The sequence below is a fragment of the Sapajus apella genome, unplaced genomic scaffold, assembly GCF_009761245.1.
Source record: "Sapajus apella isolate SASKATOON/1434 unplaced genomic scaffold, GSC_monkey_1.0 scaffold48, whole genome shotgun sequence".
Classification (NCBI taxonomy): Eukaryota; Metazoa; Chordata; class Mammalia; order Primates; family Cebidae; genus Sapajus; species Sapajus apella.
The window spans coordinates 14,433,369-14,450,346 of record NW_022436988.1 but is presented as its reverse complement, the minus strand read 5'-3'; the positions used below and the strand labels follow the sequence as shown (position 1 = coordinate 14,450,346).

The window sequence follows — 16,978 nt, the reverse complement described above, 5'->3', positions numbered from 1 at the left end:
GGCTGCCGCCGACTCGTGGGGCCACCCTGACTGCACTCGTCACGCTGGGGACGCCTCTCAAACCCGCAGCCCGCCGAGCACGTTCCCACACTGGAGACCCCGGCGACCGGGACGCATCTGGGACTCTTGCGAATTGGACCGCGGAGCCTCCGCGAGGGCAGGCGGGGAAACTGGCGACTGCGGGGGCGGACGGCGGGGGCCTGTAGTCCCCTCGCGACCCTCTGCTCTGGAAGAAGCGGGCCACAGCCGCCAAACTCCGCGCCTCCCCGACAACCTCGCGCCACGAGACGTGACGCGGGAAGGTCGCGAGCTGGGCGGGCCCACAGCGCGTGCGCGACGGAGCGGCGCAGAGCGTGGCGCGAAGGGGCGTGGCGCCGGTGGGCGTGACGAGGCACAGTGCAAAGGGATACGATGCGCACGCGCGTGAGGGCCGCCGCGGGTGGGTGGTGTCCAGGCCTGTTGGGTGAGGGCGGTTCGCGGGTGCTGTCAGAGCTGGGCCGGGGCCCCTAGGCAGGGCAGCCGGGTCGTAGAGGCGGGGGCCGGTCGCTGTCGGTGGAGAGGGATGAGGATGTGGGAGGGGCGACGTGGCGGAAGCCGCGGGGACCGCGGGGGCGGAGTGCCTCTGGGGAGCCAGGGAGGGCCTTTCTCGAGAGTCCTAGGGGAGACGAGGCGAAGCGAGAGTCCCCGGGGGAACCCCCACTCCACCCTCAGCCGGAGACTGGGTCGTGCCTGCACCGGCCAGAGCCCACAGTGCGAGTTGCCATAGGCAACCAGCCAGGGTGGCCAACTCCTCCGGGTTTCCCGGGGATGTTCCGGTTTTGGGACTAAAGCATCCCAGGCCTCCAGCCCACTGCAGTGACTGCATCTTGCGCCCTCTGCCCATCTTCTCCCACAGCTTCCCTAGATTAGGCTTGGGAGGCAAGAGGAGGCCTCCTCACCTTTCACTTTGCCTTTTTAATATTAAGATGAAGGCACATGCCATATCTTTCTGGCCAGGCCCAGACATGTCCATCCTTGTAAGTTAAAAGCTTCCATGGGAGCCTTCCTTCCTAAATCAAGGTAGGTAGACTTACAGGAAGGTACATCTTGTTTTATGGTTTGTCCTGTAGAAGTCAGATTTTGGCCCAGTTGTGTAGGGGTGAGGATAAGCCTATGCTCCTATCAGAGCTTTGAGTACAGATACATTTGATCTGGAATTTCAGCCATCCTTGTCAACCCCAGATTTCAGAGGTTCAATCAGAACACACATTAGCTTAAGTTTTCCCATTCATTGTCTATCATTAAACTGGGAAAATCTAGATAATTAGGAAATATGACAGAGATGATCCAGACAGAGATGTTCAGTTTTTTCCTTGTCTAATTAAAAAAGCCTCGTGGTGGAACATCTGACCCATTCAAGAGGAAGGATGAAAGCTCTACATAGGACCACGACGTGAATGGAAGAAACCTGTCATCGTGAGTCTAGCTTTTGATTAGTCATCTGATGTCTTCCCTAATGTGATGTGACTTTGAGGCCATAAACTTCAGTGGCTAAGCTGTAACTTCTCATCCTGCAGTTAAATTACATAAATGATAGGGCTTACATTAGTTTTGTTTTTATTTGATGTTAAAGATCTTTGGGTCACATTAGAAAGCGTGAGTATTTTTCATGAGGCCCTAATGAGTTAACTCATAGTATTATTATTATTAATTAATTTATTTTTTTGAGATGGAGTTTTGCTCCTGTTGCCCAGACTGGAGTGCTGTGGCATGATCTCAGCACACCGTAACCTCTGCCTCCCAGGTTCAAGGGATTCTCGCCTCAGCCTCCCAAGTAGCTGGGATTACAGGCATGTGCCACCATGCCCAGCTAATTTTGTATTTTTAGTAGAGATGGGGTTTCTCCATGTTGGTCAGGCTGTCTTGAACTCCTGACCTCAGGTGATCCACCCACCTCGACCTCCCAAAGTGCTGTGATTACAGGTGTGAGCCACCGCACTGCACTCGGCTAGTATTATTTTTTTGAGACAGGGTCCCTGTTGCCCAGGATGGAGTGCAGTGGCACGATCACGGCTCGCTGCAGCCTCAAAGTCCTGGGCTCAGATGATCCTCCCACCTTAGCCTCCCAAGTAGCTGAGACTACAAGTGCGCACCACCATGCCCAGCTAATTTTTTGTAGATACGGGGTTTTGCCATGATGCCCAGGCTGGTCTCAAACTCCTAGGCTCAAGCAGTCCTCCCTCAGGCTCCCAAAGTGCTGGGAAACACTGTGCCAGGCCAATACTATTATTCCCCAAAAGAAGGAAATTAGGTGTGAGGTCATCCTCCTGTGGTCACCATGAGGTTTTTTTTGTTTGTTTGTTTTGGACTCTTGCCCAGGCTGGAGTGCAAGTGGCACGATCATGGCTCACTGCAACCTCAAGCTCCTAGGCTCGTGGTCCTCCTGTCTCAGTCTCCCTGGTAGCTAGGACCACAGGTGTGCACCACTATGCCCAGGGAATTTTTAAATTTTTTGTAGTGACAGGGTCTCACCATTTGCCCAAGCTGTTCTTAAACTCCTGACCTCAAGCAATCCTCCTATCCCAAAGTGCTGAAATTATAAGCATGAGCCACCATGCTTGGCCACCACTAGTTTTTGTAATGAGAGCAGGTTTCATATAGGATGGAGGAAGGGATTTTATGATTTTCTTTTTAATTTCTTAGATCCCCAAGAAATTGATTTGACATGAGGAAACCACTCTAAGTTTGACCACTCTCAAGCATTAGCAGTGAGTCATCTCATTCTAGGGAGAAATCAGAGCTGTATATGGAAGACAGTTAAAGTCCACAATATGGTTATGTATTTTTATATTTGACTACTTGTGTTTTTTTTTTGTTAGATGCAGATAGTACGGCACTCTCAACAGACGCTAAAAACAGCTCTCATCTCAAAGAACCCAGTGCTTGTGTCACAGTATGAGAAATTAGATGCTGGGGAACAGCGTTTAATGAATGAAGCCTTCCAGCCAGCCAGTGATCTCTTTGGACCCATTACCTTGCATTCTCAATCAGATTGGATTACCTCCCACCCTGAGGCCCCCCAAGACTTTGAACAGTTCTTCAGTGATCCTTACAGAAAGATACCCTCTCCAGACAAACATAGTATTTATATACAGTCCATTGGTAAATACTGGTAATGTGCTGGTTTTGGTTTGGTATTGCAATGCTGCCGTTGTCAGGAATAGTCTGGCCTGTTGGTCTTATTCAGATGGGCAGTTTTAGGATTATTTTTGATATTCATTGCAATGGTACAAGTTTTGTAGCCAAACTGACTTACAAGAGAACATTTTGTTTCTTTTTAATTCATATCAACACCAATGAATGATAAAGGTGTATTGAAAATTTAGAGTTGTATTTGTTTCTAATTTGAATCCTCTTCCTCATAGACTGGGTATAAAGACTGAATACTCCTCTTAAAGTCTGTCTTTAAATGTTCTTCCATATTACAGGATCTCTAGGAAACACCAGGATTATCAGTGAAGAATATATTAAATGGCTGCAGGGCTATTGTAAAGCATATTTCTATGGCTTGAGAGTAAAACTCCTAGAACCAGTTCCTGTTTCTGCAACAAAATGTTCCTTTAGAGTCAATGAGAACACACAAAACCTACAAATTCATGCAGGTGAATTACACAACTTTGCAATTTGAACTGAGTAAAGGAAGCAAGTGTATATATAATATGCATGCATACATATATATATGTATTTCTTTTTAAATAGGGGACATCCTGAAGTTCTTGAAAAAGAAGAAACCTGAAGATGCCTTCTGCATTGTGGGAATAACAATGATTGATCTTTACCCAAGAGACTCCTGGAATTTTGTCTTCGGACAGGCCTCTTTGACAGATGGTATTGCCATTGTTGTTAGGAATTTCTTCAAATTGAGAATATTTGAAGATGTCAAAAGAGGGGAAAAAATTCCAACCAAGAATCATTTTGATATTTAAAACTGTATAGTATTTTCAATAGAGACATCATGCCATAATGAGAAATGTGCTGTTGGTAGATTCTAATAATCTATGTTCCAGTTGGCCACTTACTACCTACATGACCTTAAAGGTAACAATAACCGTCTGGGTGCGGTGGCTCATACCTGTAATCCCAGCACTTTGGGAGGCCGAGGCGGGCGGATCACTTGAGGTCAGGAGTTTTGAGACCAGCCTGACCAACATGGAGAGCACCCTCCACTACTAAAAATAGAAAATTAGCTGTGTGTGGTGGCACATACCTGTAATCCCAGCTACTTGGGAGGCTGAGGTAGGAGAATCGCTTGAACCTGGGAGGCAGAGGTTGCGGTGAGCCGAGATTACTTCAGCCTGGGCAGCAAGAGTGAAACTCTGTCTCATTTAAAAAAAAAAAAAAAAAAAAAAAAAAAAGTAACAATACAATACCCACATCATGGAGTCATTTTGAGATAATTTACATAAAAGTGCCTGTACATAAAAAGTGTGTATGAACCTGGTCTACAGAGTAAGACCACATGTCTACAAAAAAATTAAAAAATAAAAAAATAAATTAGCTGGGCATGGTGGTACACACCTGTAGTCCTAGCTACTCAGGAGGCTGAGGTTGGAGGATTGCCAAGAGCCCAGGAGGTTGAGGCTGCAGTGAACCGTGATCACGCCACTGCACTCCAGCCTGGGCAATAAAGTGAAACCCTGTCTCAAAAAAAAAAAAAGTATATATATGCCTGGCATATATATAGGCATTCAGCATAACAGCTAGTCAATGTTAGTAATTCAGTAGCAAGGTGAATTAAACCAATTACAGTTTGAACTATCATTAATAGATATGAAAATCTTGCTAATTGTTTTTCAGTTCTTTTCATAGTCATCTTGCACAGATAGAACAGCTGTAGACTAGGTGCATGCTTCTTTCTCATCCTACAGCGTTTGTTGTTTTTTAATTTAAAAAGTCAAAACTTCCATCTTTGATTTGAGATATGTAATAAACCTTGACTCATTAGGAACTGTGCATGGTAATATTGGGGGTGGGAAAAGTTCTGGAAACAGATCGTATTTTTAGCCTTTTTTCGTCATCTCTCTGCTTATCTCCTCCTCTCCCCTTCATTTTTGCTCTTCTCTAATTTCATCCCCAAGAATCTGAGACAGACTTGAAAGGGAAAAGGCCCTGAAGGGCAGTGGTCCATTAGTGTTCTGGGAATGAGGAGTAAGTACCAGGGTCTATCCTGAGAGTTAATGGTCGGTCCAGATGTTACATTCACCTTAGGATTTATGTGGGGTGGTAAGCTTTTTGGGACAAATGTTTCTACTAGTGGTGGGGGTTGTAGGGTTATAGAGCCTCTTCCCACCTACTCCTTTATTCTATTCTCCATTTACATGAGGTTTCTTGTTGCCTGCCCCCCTCACCCCCCACCATGGTCCTACCAACATGCACTCTTGGAGATGTGGGTCACTACTCTTAACTGATTTTGGTGGTGTGAGGTAGCTTTTTATCATAAGTTTTCTCTTTTATTATTAACCTTATAGAGATGGAAACATTAAAAAATAATTTATCTACCTTTTATTTTTCTTTTGAGACGAAGTCTCCCTCTGTCACTCAGGCTGGAGTGCAGTGGTGTGATCATGGCTCACTGCAGTGTCAACCTCTTGGGCTGAAGGGATCCTCCTGCCTCAGCCTCCCGAGTAGCTGGGACCACAGGGCCACCACACCTGTCTATTTGTTGTTGTTGTTGTCGAGATGGAGTCTCCCTATGTTACTCAAGCTCATCTCAAACTCCTGGGCTCAAGTGATCCTCCCGCCTCAGCCTCCCAAAGTGCTTTGATTACAGGTGTCAGTCACCACACCCAGCTAAAAAAATAATTTTAAAATCATATGTTCATTTATCTAGCTATTGCTAGCTAATTTATCTTATGTATTTGAGAGGTCAGGAAACATTTCCCCCAAACTGTTTTTACTTTAATTCTTTTTTTGGTAAGTTTCTTAAATATTACATGTCGCAAAAGATTTACATAGGAAAGTAGCAGGAACAGATAGTGATAATATCTTAACACAAGTGGTCTTGTTTTCTCCAAGTTTACAAAGATTGGTATTTTTAAATTGAGAAGCATTGACTATGAAAGAAAATAATCTTCTATTTGTAGGATTATTGAAAGAAAGACATGTCCTTGCTAAAAGTATTACTGTAGTGAAATATGCCCACACTTGATTGGCCAGAGGAGGTTACTTGTGATACATGAATAGATTTGGTCTTTTCTTAACATGAATAGATTTAGTGTTTTCTTAACTTCCAGAATGCTATCTTTCCCTGATTTTTGAATTATCAGTCTACACTTTTTGGGTAAAGGGAGGTGAGGAAGTTGTTTTGGGATCAAATTAGATTGGAAAAACCTGCTATGGGCTTGTTTTCTTTAAAAATGTATTACTTTATGCTAGGATTACAGGCATGAGCCACTGTGCCCAGCCTATAAAAAAAAAGTATTACTTTAAAATAACTGAACGAGAGGCATAAATAAAAGTGAGAATGTAAACAAGTCAAAGTATGAAGCAGTACTCTGTAGAATGAGTTATGTATCAAACCGTGTTCCCTGTGCTTGCAGAGATGCTTGTTATAACTCTAAATGTAACACAGGAAGTCAGTTAAAAGGGTATTTATTCTGGTCACCAGACACTAGTGACATAATAGAGTTGTGCTGTTCTTTGAAAAGAGGGTGGGGATGGAGGCAGGGGAGGCAGTTATTCTGTCTAAAGCCGTGGTTTAAAGCATGGTCTACAAGACATCAGGGGAAGCTGTCCTTAGTGCTGTGTGAGGGAAGGCCAGCATCCCCTCCAGACACACGTATAACAGATCTGTGTAGTGTGTCCTTAAAGAGTGAAATCATCACTACCTGTTGTTCATGTGATTCTTTTTTTTTTTTTTTTTTTTTTTTGAGATGGAGTCTCGCTCTGTTGCCAGGCTGGAGTGCAATGGCACCATCTTGGCTCACTGCAACTCCGATGCTTGGGTTCAAGCCATTCTCCTGCCTTGGCCTCCCAAGTAGCTGGGATTACAGGCACCCACCATCATGCCTGGCTAATTTTTGTATTTTTGTAGAGACAGGGTTTCACCATGTTAGCCAGGCTGGTCTTGAACTCCTGAGCTCAGGTGATCCACTTGCCTTGGCCTCCCAAAGTGCTGGGATTACAGGTGTGAGCCACCACACCCGACTCATGTGATTATTTTTTATGATTCCATTTTGAGTACTTGATTTGGAGTACTTGCTATTTTCAGAAAAAAGACTTCTTTTGTGGGAAAAGACTCTCTGAAACTTCAGTTTCTCAAGAATTTGACCTCAAGTCCATTAAGTTTTACACGGCAAGGCAAAGTGGATAGCAGCACATGATTTTGATAGGGGAATCTGGGGCAAAAGTCTTTGTTGGCAAACTATAAGTACATCAGATGGTGTGGACACAGTGACACAGAGGGGCACTAACTGGCCAGATGGGCCAGCAGCCTCTTCTTTGTTTGGTCTTTCCTCAGGGACCTGACTCTCATTCTGTCGCCACTTGTCCTCTTTTTGTAGGTGTGGGGATATTCAGCTTTGCCAGGTATGGCAGCGATTTTTACAGCTTGCGCTATGAAGGCAAAGTGAAGAAGCTCAAGAAAACATCTTCAAGTGACTATTCAATTTTTGACAACTATTATATTCCAGAAATAACTAGTGTTTTACTGCTTCGATCCTGTAAGGTAAGTTGTTAAAAAAAAAATCTGACAGGACCATTTTTTAAAAAAGATCTTTGTTCCCTAAATTGTATAGTATCAGTCCTAAGGCGATATTATAAATGAGTTTGTGTCATTTGTATAATTTTGGTGCATAGTGCTTGACTGAAATGATCAGTAAAACAATTTAAATGGATACCTTCATATTGAAATTTACAATATCAGTGCCAGGTTCTTGTACTAGTTACACGCACCCTTGGCTGTACCCAGGTCCTCTATTAGTGTAATTCCTGAATTCTGGTGTGAGTGGATAACCTGCTTTTTCAAGCTACTGTGATCATTGGGCAAAGCTGCCTTCCCCAGGTGTTTGGAGGACCTCTGCTCTCTGGCCTCTCTGGGAGCATGGGCCTTCCTGCCCTGGGCTCCAGGATACCCTGGACTGTAGTTGTCCTGGCAGTTCCTGATCTCCCCGACTTGGTTTTTTTCAAAAGCCTAGCTCCCCTTTCTCCAGAGCCAGAGAGATAGGCTTTTCCTTTAGCTAGATAAATTCTGCTTTCACCTGTAGTATTTGTTGGTTTGAGAGCTGTGCCTCTTAGAACTACATTCTCAAAGTGTGTTCCATGGGCCCCTGTGTCATTGTCACCTGATGTTCTCATTAGCATGCATATCAAGCCCCCTTTCTGTCAGACCTACTGAAGTCAGCATCTCTAGGGAAAGGACCCTAGAATCTCCATTACAAGTACCCTAGTTTAGATCAAGGTTTCTCAACCAGGGGTGATTTTGCCATCCAGGGAATATTAGCAGTTTCTAGAGACATTTTGGATTCTCACAATCAGGGAGGGAGTTCTGTTGGCATCTAGTGGGTAGAACCAGGGATGCTGCAAAGCATCGTACAGTGCACAGGACAACCTCCCACAACCTGGTATTATCTGTCCAGCATGTCAGCAGTGTTGAGGTTGAGGAAGTGTATAGCAAGAAAAGCAACAAGACATTTGGGAAAATGAGGGATTATTAAGTCTTTGAAGGTCTGGACAGGGTGAAGTTTTGGCAATAATGGTAAGAGAGTTGATTCTTATTTTTCTTGGAAAAGCAAGAAAAAGAAGAGATGCGTAGCTGAATGTGATGGTAGTCTTATAACGCCTCAACGTGATTGTGCTGCAGACTTTAACCCATGAGATTGGACACATATTTGGATTGCGACACTGCCAGTGGCTTGCATGCCTAATGCAAGGCTCCAACCACTTGGAAGAAGCTGACCGGCGCCCTCTAAACCTATGCCCTATCTGTTTGCGCAAGTTGCAGTGTGCTATTGGCTTCAGCATTGTAGAAAGATACAAAGTAAGCTGGGGGCTGGATGGTGTAAATGGGGGGAAGTGGTTATCTCAGTAGCAAACTGACATTTCTATTATATCCTTCACTAGAGCTATAATTTATCAGAGGAAATTAGTGTAAAGATTAGCAGGAAGCTGTGGTTTAAAAAAAAAAAATGCAAAGAAATGCCCTTCTTAAAAACTTCAGTTTGCCTTTGAGTGATTTATGCTAACAATTTGATGAGGAGTAGAGGAAGAAGTTTCTCTACTTCTCTTCCATTTAGGGCAAGAGAGCTTGACTTTGCAGAACAGAATAAATATAGATACGTGTGGCAAAGTTCATTTTTTAAACCCTGTAAGTCTGTGCACAGGATTTATCTTTCCAAATATGGGACAGAGGTATGATGTTCATTAGGAGAAAAAAATGATTTTTTATAAAAAGGAAGAAGGAAAGTACCTAATCTCAGTGTGTGTGGGTGTGTGCCCACACATGCCCACAAACATCAGTATACATTCATGTGGCTACTCATGGGTATGACTGCGTATTCAGGTGACTGCACAGAAATGTCTACACACGTGTTTTCACATGCATATGTCTACCCATGCCTGTGTGTACACTTACATATGTACATATCAAATTAATATAATACCTTGTGGAATACTTAGCAAGTTGAGAAAAAATAATATCCTATCATGCTAGGAAAAAAGGGTAAGAATTAGTGTATTTCTTTTTCCTCTTTTTTCAGGGCATACTTTTGACATAATTTGTAATTCTGTGTGTATTTGGTAGGTGCCCTTTCACTGAGTTTATCAGCATTATTTCATATTCATACCATAATTATCAAATGCAGCATCTCCTTGGGGTAATATGTCACCCCATGATCTAGAGGCCAATATTCTTCTCTTGCCTGATCTATTTTGCCGTGGTTTGTTAGAACGCGCATCTTCTATGTTTTTCCAGGCACTGGTGCAGTGGATTGATGATGAATCTGCTGGCACACCTGGAGCAACTCCAAAACACAGTCCTGAGGATAATGGGAATTTACCGAAACCCGTGGAAGCCTTTAAGGAATGGAAGGAGTGGATAATAAAATGCCTGGCTGTTCTCCAAAAATAAGAACCTTCAAATAGGAGTGATTGAAATAAATTACTACTTGCATGTAATGCTTTCATTTGGGTGGAATACTTCATTGGAATAAACTACTGATCTTATGCTGTGTCAGAGTGACAGAATAGAACCTTCTTTCAGATGCCTGAATTGAAATGAGACTAATTTTGAATAATAAAAACTCTAAAAACTCTTTATCTTCTCATCTTACTAACCTAGTCTGTGGTAGCAAGCTTATTATTTCCATTCTCCAAATATATGTATGTCTCACAGGAAGGCTGGGACTAGTGGTAACGAGTTAAGTGAATAAATAACTCAAAAAATATATGCCCCAAGGGGCCAACCAGCATCATTTCCAGGGGTGATTTCGTTTTTAGAAGAGCTACTCCCCTGTTAGGCCCAGCCAAGTCACATTTTTGGACAGCCATGGGCTCTGACCTTCTCCACCCACAGCGCTCCTCCTCTTCTGTGACCCTTCCTTACTCTCTGGAGCGCATTACCTCCTTTTTTTTCTCTTGCTGGTAGTCACCTTATCCCTGAAAGAATTAACAGCTTGTATCAGTTTTCAGCAGCTTAAAACATGACCTCTCAGGAACATGTGTAAGTGAAAATAACAATGGTGCTTACACAACCACAACACTTTTGGTGGTGGGAGTTCCATTGCAGTTCTCAGCTATAACACAGTTATTTATGAGGGATCTTACAAATAGTTTGTAATGGTATTTATATTTGTGAATATTGTACTTTTTCTATAGATTGAGAGCAAGTTTCAGGTTTATTTCAGTAATAATGTCTTTCTCACCTTCTTACATTGTGAAGTGTTTACTTGCAGGAAAGATTTTAATGCGGTTATCTGCTGGGGTGCTATGAATGCTGATGATGGCTTGCAGGCTGTGAATATCAGCCCCATTGCTGCCAGAGTGGACAGGTGGAAAACCCCAGACGTGACAGACCACCTCTGCCAGGTAGATGTATCTTAGAAATCTAGAAATTACAGTGAATATTTTATGGAACGCCAGTGAGCAGACAGCATTTCCTGCTTTACTATCTTATCTTGAGGGTAAGACTTAAAGTTTTTTGTTTTTTTTTTTTTGCAATTTGAAATCTAGATTATTTCATTGTTTGATGTGTACAGTATGATGTAAGGCACTTTATAGCTGAGTCAGTGGTTTCCCTTGGATTCATTCTCCTACTTGATTAAACCCATTTAAGTCACGTTAGAAAATGGTAGTTTGCTATTCAAATTAATTGGAGAGAATACTTGGTCATTTTGTTACCAAAAAGAGGCTCTGATGGAGCATGGTGTTTTATGGATTCTGTTACAGGGCTGATTTCCTCCTTGAATAATGTACTTGAAAAATTATTGTTCATTTGATTACATTTTCTTTTCTTTTCTTTTCCTATAAGGTAAGCACGGTTTTAGTCCTGTAGGTCAGCTTTCGTCACAAACTCTTGAACTAAGATTTGCCTAGGTGAATAATATTGGGGATGACAGTTGTCTGGAGAAGATATAAGGTCCATTTGTGTCTACTCTGCACTGTGAAATGAGGAAACGAATCATCTAACAAATCGTTCACTCTTGCTAAACATTGAACTAAACATAAATTGTATATAATGCATTTATTCAGCAATCATAAGTGCTGTGTATATCGTATATATTTTTGGACAATTTCTCAGGGTTAAGCTTAAAAATATAATTTGCCTACTGCAACTAAATCTTTGTAGTTTTTCTTTTTTCTTCACTAATGAATGGCTGTCAGTATGAAAATCTTTGTAGTTTTAAAAGATAGTTTTCACTAAATAAATCCAAGCAGATCTTGCTCTGCAAACGCTGAATGAACAAAGTATTGAGCTAATAAAGAGGATTAATAATTTTCTACTGTCTAAATACTCTTAGAAATCAGTGAATTTGGAATGCTGTTCATTTATGTCATAAATCCTGATCGCGGGCACCAGTGGAGTTACTGTCTCTAGTCAAGAGATTTTTCTCAGGCCTCAGGCTTTTCACGGTGAGGGTTAAATAGGAGAATTTGGCGAGGATTACCCATCAGTTCTTGTCCGGCTTGCTTTTTGAAACACACATTCGCCTGATATGAATAGTTTACATTTCAAGCCCTACGAGGGACAGAGGGCTGCGTTGCTCCCCCTTGGGAGCAGGAGTGCTAAAATCGAAGCAGGCAGCTGCGGGACCGCTATAGCGTGCCCTGCGCTCGGGCCCTTCCCGGGCAGGAAGCGCGTCGCTGTTCCTGGCTGCGCCCAGGCGGGTGCGAGCGCTGGGGCCCAGCAGCTGCGAGCCGCCGGCGCGCCACCTGTTTCCGCGCCCGGGGACTTCCCCTGGCGGGGCTCAGCAGTGTGGGGTCGGTCGCTTGGCCTCCCCTGGCGTCAGCGACCCAGAGTAACCTCCTCCACTGCAGCCTGACGTGCGGGCCCGCCTATGTGGAAGAGCCACGTGTGCCGCGCTCTGTGCATGGCCTTGGAAAGTCAGGACCGCGACGGCAGCAGAGCAGTGAGTGGAATCATCTCTCGGGTAGAGCATTCAAAAAGCGCTTCATTGAAGAGTTTGAATCTCAGTCACTTTCTAGATGCTGATATCTAGAGTAGCATTGTCCAATAGAAACATAATACAAGCCACATAGGTAAGCATAATTTTTCTAGTAGTCGTATCAGCAAATGCATAAAGAAGCAGGTGGAGTTAATTTTAATAGTATATTCTATGTAATCCAATGCATCCAAAATACTATTTCAACTTGCAGTCAATATCAATGCTGAATGAGTTATATCCTTTTTTTTTTTTTGGTACGTCTTCAAATTCCCGTGTGTATGTTACGCTTGCAGTACATCTTACTTCCAACTGACCACATTTTCAAGTGCTCAACAGCCCCATGTGGCTTGTGGCTACTGTATTGGACAGTGCAGCTCTAGACCAGAGCCCAACTCTAGTCCACCTGGAAAAGTGTACCCAGGATATTGAGTTACTAGGAGACGAAGGCTTATTTCAGGAAAAGGTCATGCAAGTCTTCTGGTAGTACAGCCAATGCTGTCATTCAAGTTGAAAGGGTGTAGACACTGTAAGGGCCTCTGGCTTCAGTGTTAATTCGTTTCTTTAAAAGCTTGATACTATTCTGTTGCAGATGGTTTTTTAAAATTGCATTTTAGGTTTTGGGGTACATGTGAAGAACATGCAAAATTTTTGCATAGATACACACATGGCAGTGTGATTTGCTGCCTTCCTCCCCATCACCTATACCTGGCATTTCTCCCCATGCTATCTCTCCCCAACTCCCTAACCCCCGCTGTCCCTCCCCAATTTCCCCCCAACAGACCCCGGTGTGTGATGCTCCCATCCCTGTGTCCATGTGTTCTCATTGTTCAACACCCACCTGTGGGTGAGAACATGTGGTGTTTGATTTTCTGTTCTTGTGTCAGTTTGCTGAGAATGATGGTTTCCAGGTTCATCCCTGTCCCTGCAAAGGACATGAACTCATCGTTTTTGATGGCTGCATAATATTCCATGGTGTATATGTGCCACATTTTCCCTGTCCAGTCTATCATCGATGGGCATTTGGGTTGGTTCCAAGTCTTTGCTATTGTAAACAGTGCTACAATGAACATTCGTGTGCATGTGTCCTTATAGGAGAACGATTTATAATCCTTTGGATATATACCCAGTAATGGGATTGCTGGGTCAAATGGAATTTCTATTTCTAGGTCCTTGAAGAATCACCACCACACTGTCTTCCATAATGGTTGAACTAATTTACACTCCATCAACAGTGTAAAAGTGTTCCTATTTCTCCACATCCTCTCCAGCATCTGTTGTTTCCAGATTTTTTAATGATCGCCATTCTAACTGGCGTGAGATGGTATCTCAATGTAGTTTTGATTTGCATTTCTCTGATGACCAGTGATGATGAGCATTTTTCCATATGTTTGTTGGCCCCATGTATGTCTTCTTTTGTAAAGTGTCTGTTCATATCCTTCGCCCACTTTTGAATGGGCTTATTTGTTTTTTTCTTGTAAATCTGTTTTAGTTCTTTGCAGATTCTGGATATTAGCCGTTTGTCAGATGGGTAGATTGCAAAAATTGTTTCCCATTCTGTTGGTTGCCGATTCACTCTAATGATTGTTTCTTTTGCTGTGTAGAAGCTGTGGAGTTTGATTAGGTCCCATTTGTCTATTTTGGCTTTTGTTGTCAATGCTTTTGGTGTTTGGTCATGAAGTCCTTGCCTACGCCTATGTCCTGAATGGTTTTGCCTAGGTTTTCTTCTAGGGTTTTTATGGTGTTAGGTCTTATGTTTAAATCTTTAATCCATCTGGAGTTAATTTTAGTGTAAGGTGTCAGGAAGGGGTCCAGTTTCTGCTTTCTGCATATGGCTAGCCAGTTTTCCCAACACCATTTATTAAACAGGGACTCCTTTCCCCATTTGCAGATGGTTTTTTACCTTCCCCTCTTCGTTTTCAAGGGCCTGGTATTGTCTTCAAATGCATTTCCATGTTTGGAAAGTGGAGTTGCAAAGCATTAATAATGTGGAGATTGTTTAGTCCATTTCATGGAGGAGGATGCCTGCCTGCAGCAGCCAAGTAAACTTGCATGTCATTTAACCAATGGCAAAAATGCGGTCAGATCCCAAGTCTCCCTACTGTTGAGTTATTCGTTGTTTTCACTGTGCTACATGACCTCATTGAAGTAAAATATCACCAGCCAGAACCTAACCACTTTTTCCCCCGATTGTTTACACAAGGGGTTATACACGATTAAACTTTCAATTTCTTTTCTGTTCAAGTGGAGTCATCTGGGGTTGCTCAAAGTTGGAGAAATCAGTCTATGTACTTCTGCCTTAGTACCAAAAAAAGAGAGCTGCAGTATTTATTTATTTTTGAAATAGGGTTTTGCTCTGTTGCCCAAGCTGGAGTGCAGTGGCATGATCACGGCTCACTGCAGCCTCGACCTCCCCAGCTAAAGTGATCTTCCCACCTCAGCCTCCCAAGTAGCTGGGGTTACAGGTATGCACCACCATGCTTGGTGTATTTTTTTAATTTTTATTTTTTTAGAGATGGGGTTTTTCCACATTGCCCAGGCTCGTCTGGAACTCCTGAGCTCAAGTGATCTGCCTGCCTTGGCCTCCCAAAGTGCTGGGATTACTGATATGACTCACCGTGCCTGGCCAAAAGTTGCAATATTTAGTTAGTAAAGCTCTTGCAACTAGTTGAGGCATTGAAATAAAGTATTATGAAAAAAATGTCTACTGGAAAATAGTTCAAACAAAATCTATTGGGGCAATATGTTAATACTCACAGGCCTCCACACTTACTCTAGTATTGATTTCGTCCCACTGTTTTCTTTAGGGTCTGCTCATGGATCAGTTTTTGCTTCTCTACAGCTGAGCCACCCATATAGGACGCTACTACTGGACACTCCGAGACCCATCCCTCCTCAGATGCTGAACCGGTGGGTTCTGAACACAACGTGTTCAGTGTCCTATGGTTATCCAGCTGTTTCATAGCAGCACAGACTCTCTTGAGCTGTAACTGTCAATAGATACCATTCTTTTCTCTTGTGTAACTAAAGGGAAAAAAAAGCCTATAACTCGTTCATTCATTCATGTGTTTTTTCTTTCAACTATTTTCGTAGAGTACCACCTACTGGGTGTCAAGTCCTACTCAAAGCCTTGGGAATATAGCATTGAACAAAGAACTCCTACCCTAAAACACTAGTGGATGAGACAGAGAGTCAAGGAGTAAACAGATGCTTTATTTAATTTATTTAATTTTTTTTTTTTTGAGACGGAGTTTCACTCTTGTTGCCCAGGCTGGAGTGCAATGGCATGATCTCTGCTCACTGCAACCTCTGCCTCCTGGATTCAAGCCATTCTCTTGCCTCAGCCTCCTGAGTACCTTTGATTACAGGTGCCTGCCACCATGCCTGGCTAATTTTTGTATTTTTAGTAGAGATGGGGTTTCACCATGTTGATCTGGATGATCTTGAACTCCTGACCTCATGATCCGCCCACCTCAGCCTCCCAAAGTGCTGGGATTACAGGCAAGAACCACCATACCTGGCCTTATTAATTTTTCTTTTTTAAGACAGAGTCTTAAAAAAGACTCTGTCACCCAGGCTGGAGTACAGTGGTGTGATCTTGGCTCACTGTATCCTCTGCCTACTGGGCTTAAGAGGTCCTCCCACCTCAGCCTCCCAAGTAGCTGGGACTATAGGCACGTGCCACCACACCTGGCTAATTTTTGTATTTTTTGTAGAGAGGGGTTTTACTATGTTGACCATGCTGGTCTCAAACTCCTGGGCTCAAGCAATCTGCCTACCTTATCCTCCCAAAGTGGATGCTGTTATAACCTAATGTCAAAGTAAACAGATAGAAACAAGTACCATTTTGAATAGGATAGACAGGAATGCCTCCTTAGGGACGTGGCATTTGGAAATGATCAAATTGAAGGGTCACCTTGTGTACACATCTCAGGGAAGGGAATACCAAGCAAAGGGAACCACAAATGCTGGTGCCTAAAGCTTGCAATAATAAGAACAATAAGAGAGGTCAGGTGCAGTGGCTCATACCTGTAATCCCAGCACTTTGGGAGGCCAAGGGAGGTGGATCCTGAGAGGTCAGGAGTTCAAGTCCAGCCTGGCCAACATGGCAAAACCTCGTCTCTGCTAAAAATAAAAAAAATTAGCCAGGCATGGTAGTGGGCACCTGTAATCTCAGCTACTGGGGAGGCTGAAGCAGGAGAATCACTTGAACCTGAAGGTGGAGGTTGCAGTGAGCCGAGATTGAGCCATTGCACTCCAGCCTGGGCAACAAGAGCAAAACTGTCTCAAAAAAAAAAAAAAAAAAAAAAAAAAAAAAAAAAAAAAAAAAAAAAAAGCCAGTG

At 43.1% G+C, this 16,978-nt stretch overlaps 2 protein-coding genes across 14 annotated transcripts in view; both read left to right on the top strand.

Moving 5' to 3' along the window:
* Positions 1-349: 349 nt before the first annotated feature.
* On the top strand, positions 350-10,291 carry AMZ2 (archaelysin family metallopeptidase 2). 7 transcript variants are annotated; one of them, XM_032241920.1, is made up of 9 exons: positions 350-439; positions 966-1,059; positions 1,370-1,455; positions 2,859-3,141; positions 3,468-3,641; positions 3,739-3,867; positions 7,542-7,705; positions 8,840-9,016; positions 9,950-10,291. In XM_032241920.1, the coding sequence occupies exons 4-9, from the start codon at positions 2,859-2,861 to the stop codon at positions 10,103-10,105; spliced, it is 1,083 nt and encodes a 360-aa protein (XP_032097811.1). In that variant the 5' UTR covers positions 350-439; positions 966-1,059; positions 1,370-1,455; the 3' UTR covers positions 10,106-10,291. The 7 variants fall into 7 exon arrangements, with proteins under 7 accessions (XP_032097811.1, XP_032097814.1, XP_032097809.1 ...); XM_032241918.1 differs by having other exon boundaries at positions 371-439; positions 896-1,059; XM_032241919.1 differs by lacking the exon at positions 350-439 and adding an exon at positions 462-480.
* A 1,552-nt stretch (positions 10,292-11,843) lies between these two features.
* The window catches only part of ARSG (arylsulfatase G), a 146,565-nt gene continuing 141,430 nt past the window's right edge, over positions 11,844-16,978 (top strand). For 3 of the 7 annotated variants that reach the window (XM_032241912.1, XM_032241911.1, XM_032241910.1), the window contains exon 1: positions 11,844-12,623. The gene's annotated coding sequence lies outside the window, so the exon portion shown is untranslated. Of the gene's footprint in view, positions 12,733-16,978 lie in introns of all 7 variants that reach the window. The other 4 variants (XM_032241908.1, XM_032241904.1, XM_032241905.1 and 1 more) reach the window with 4 other exon arrangements.

Excerpts from the sequence above, each read along its gene's own strand:
- AMZ2 (XM_032241923.1), top strand. The coding sequence starts at position 2,859 with ATGCAGATAGTACGGCACTCTCAACAGACGCTAAAAACAGCTCTCATC. Across the intron at positions 3,642-3,738 it reads AAACCTACAAATTCATGCAG|GGGACATCCTGAAGTTCTTG; the intron begins GTGAATTACACA and ends CTTTTTAAATAG. Across the intron at positions 3,868-7,541 it reads ACAGGCCTCTTTGACAGATG|GTGTGGGGATATTCAGCTTT; the intron begins GTATTGCCATTG and ends CTCTTTTTGTAG.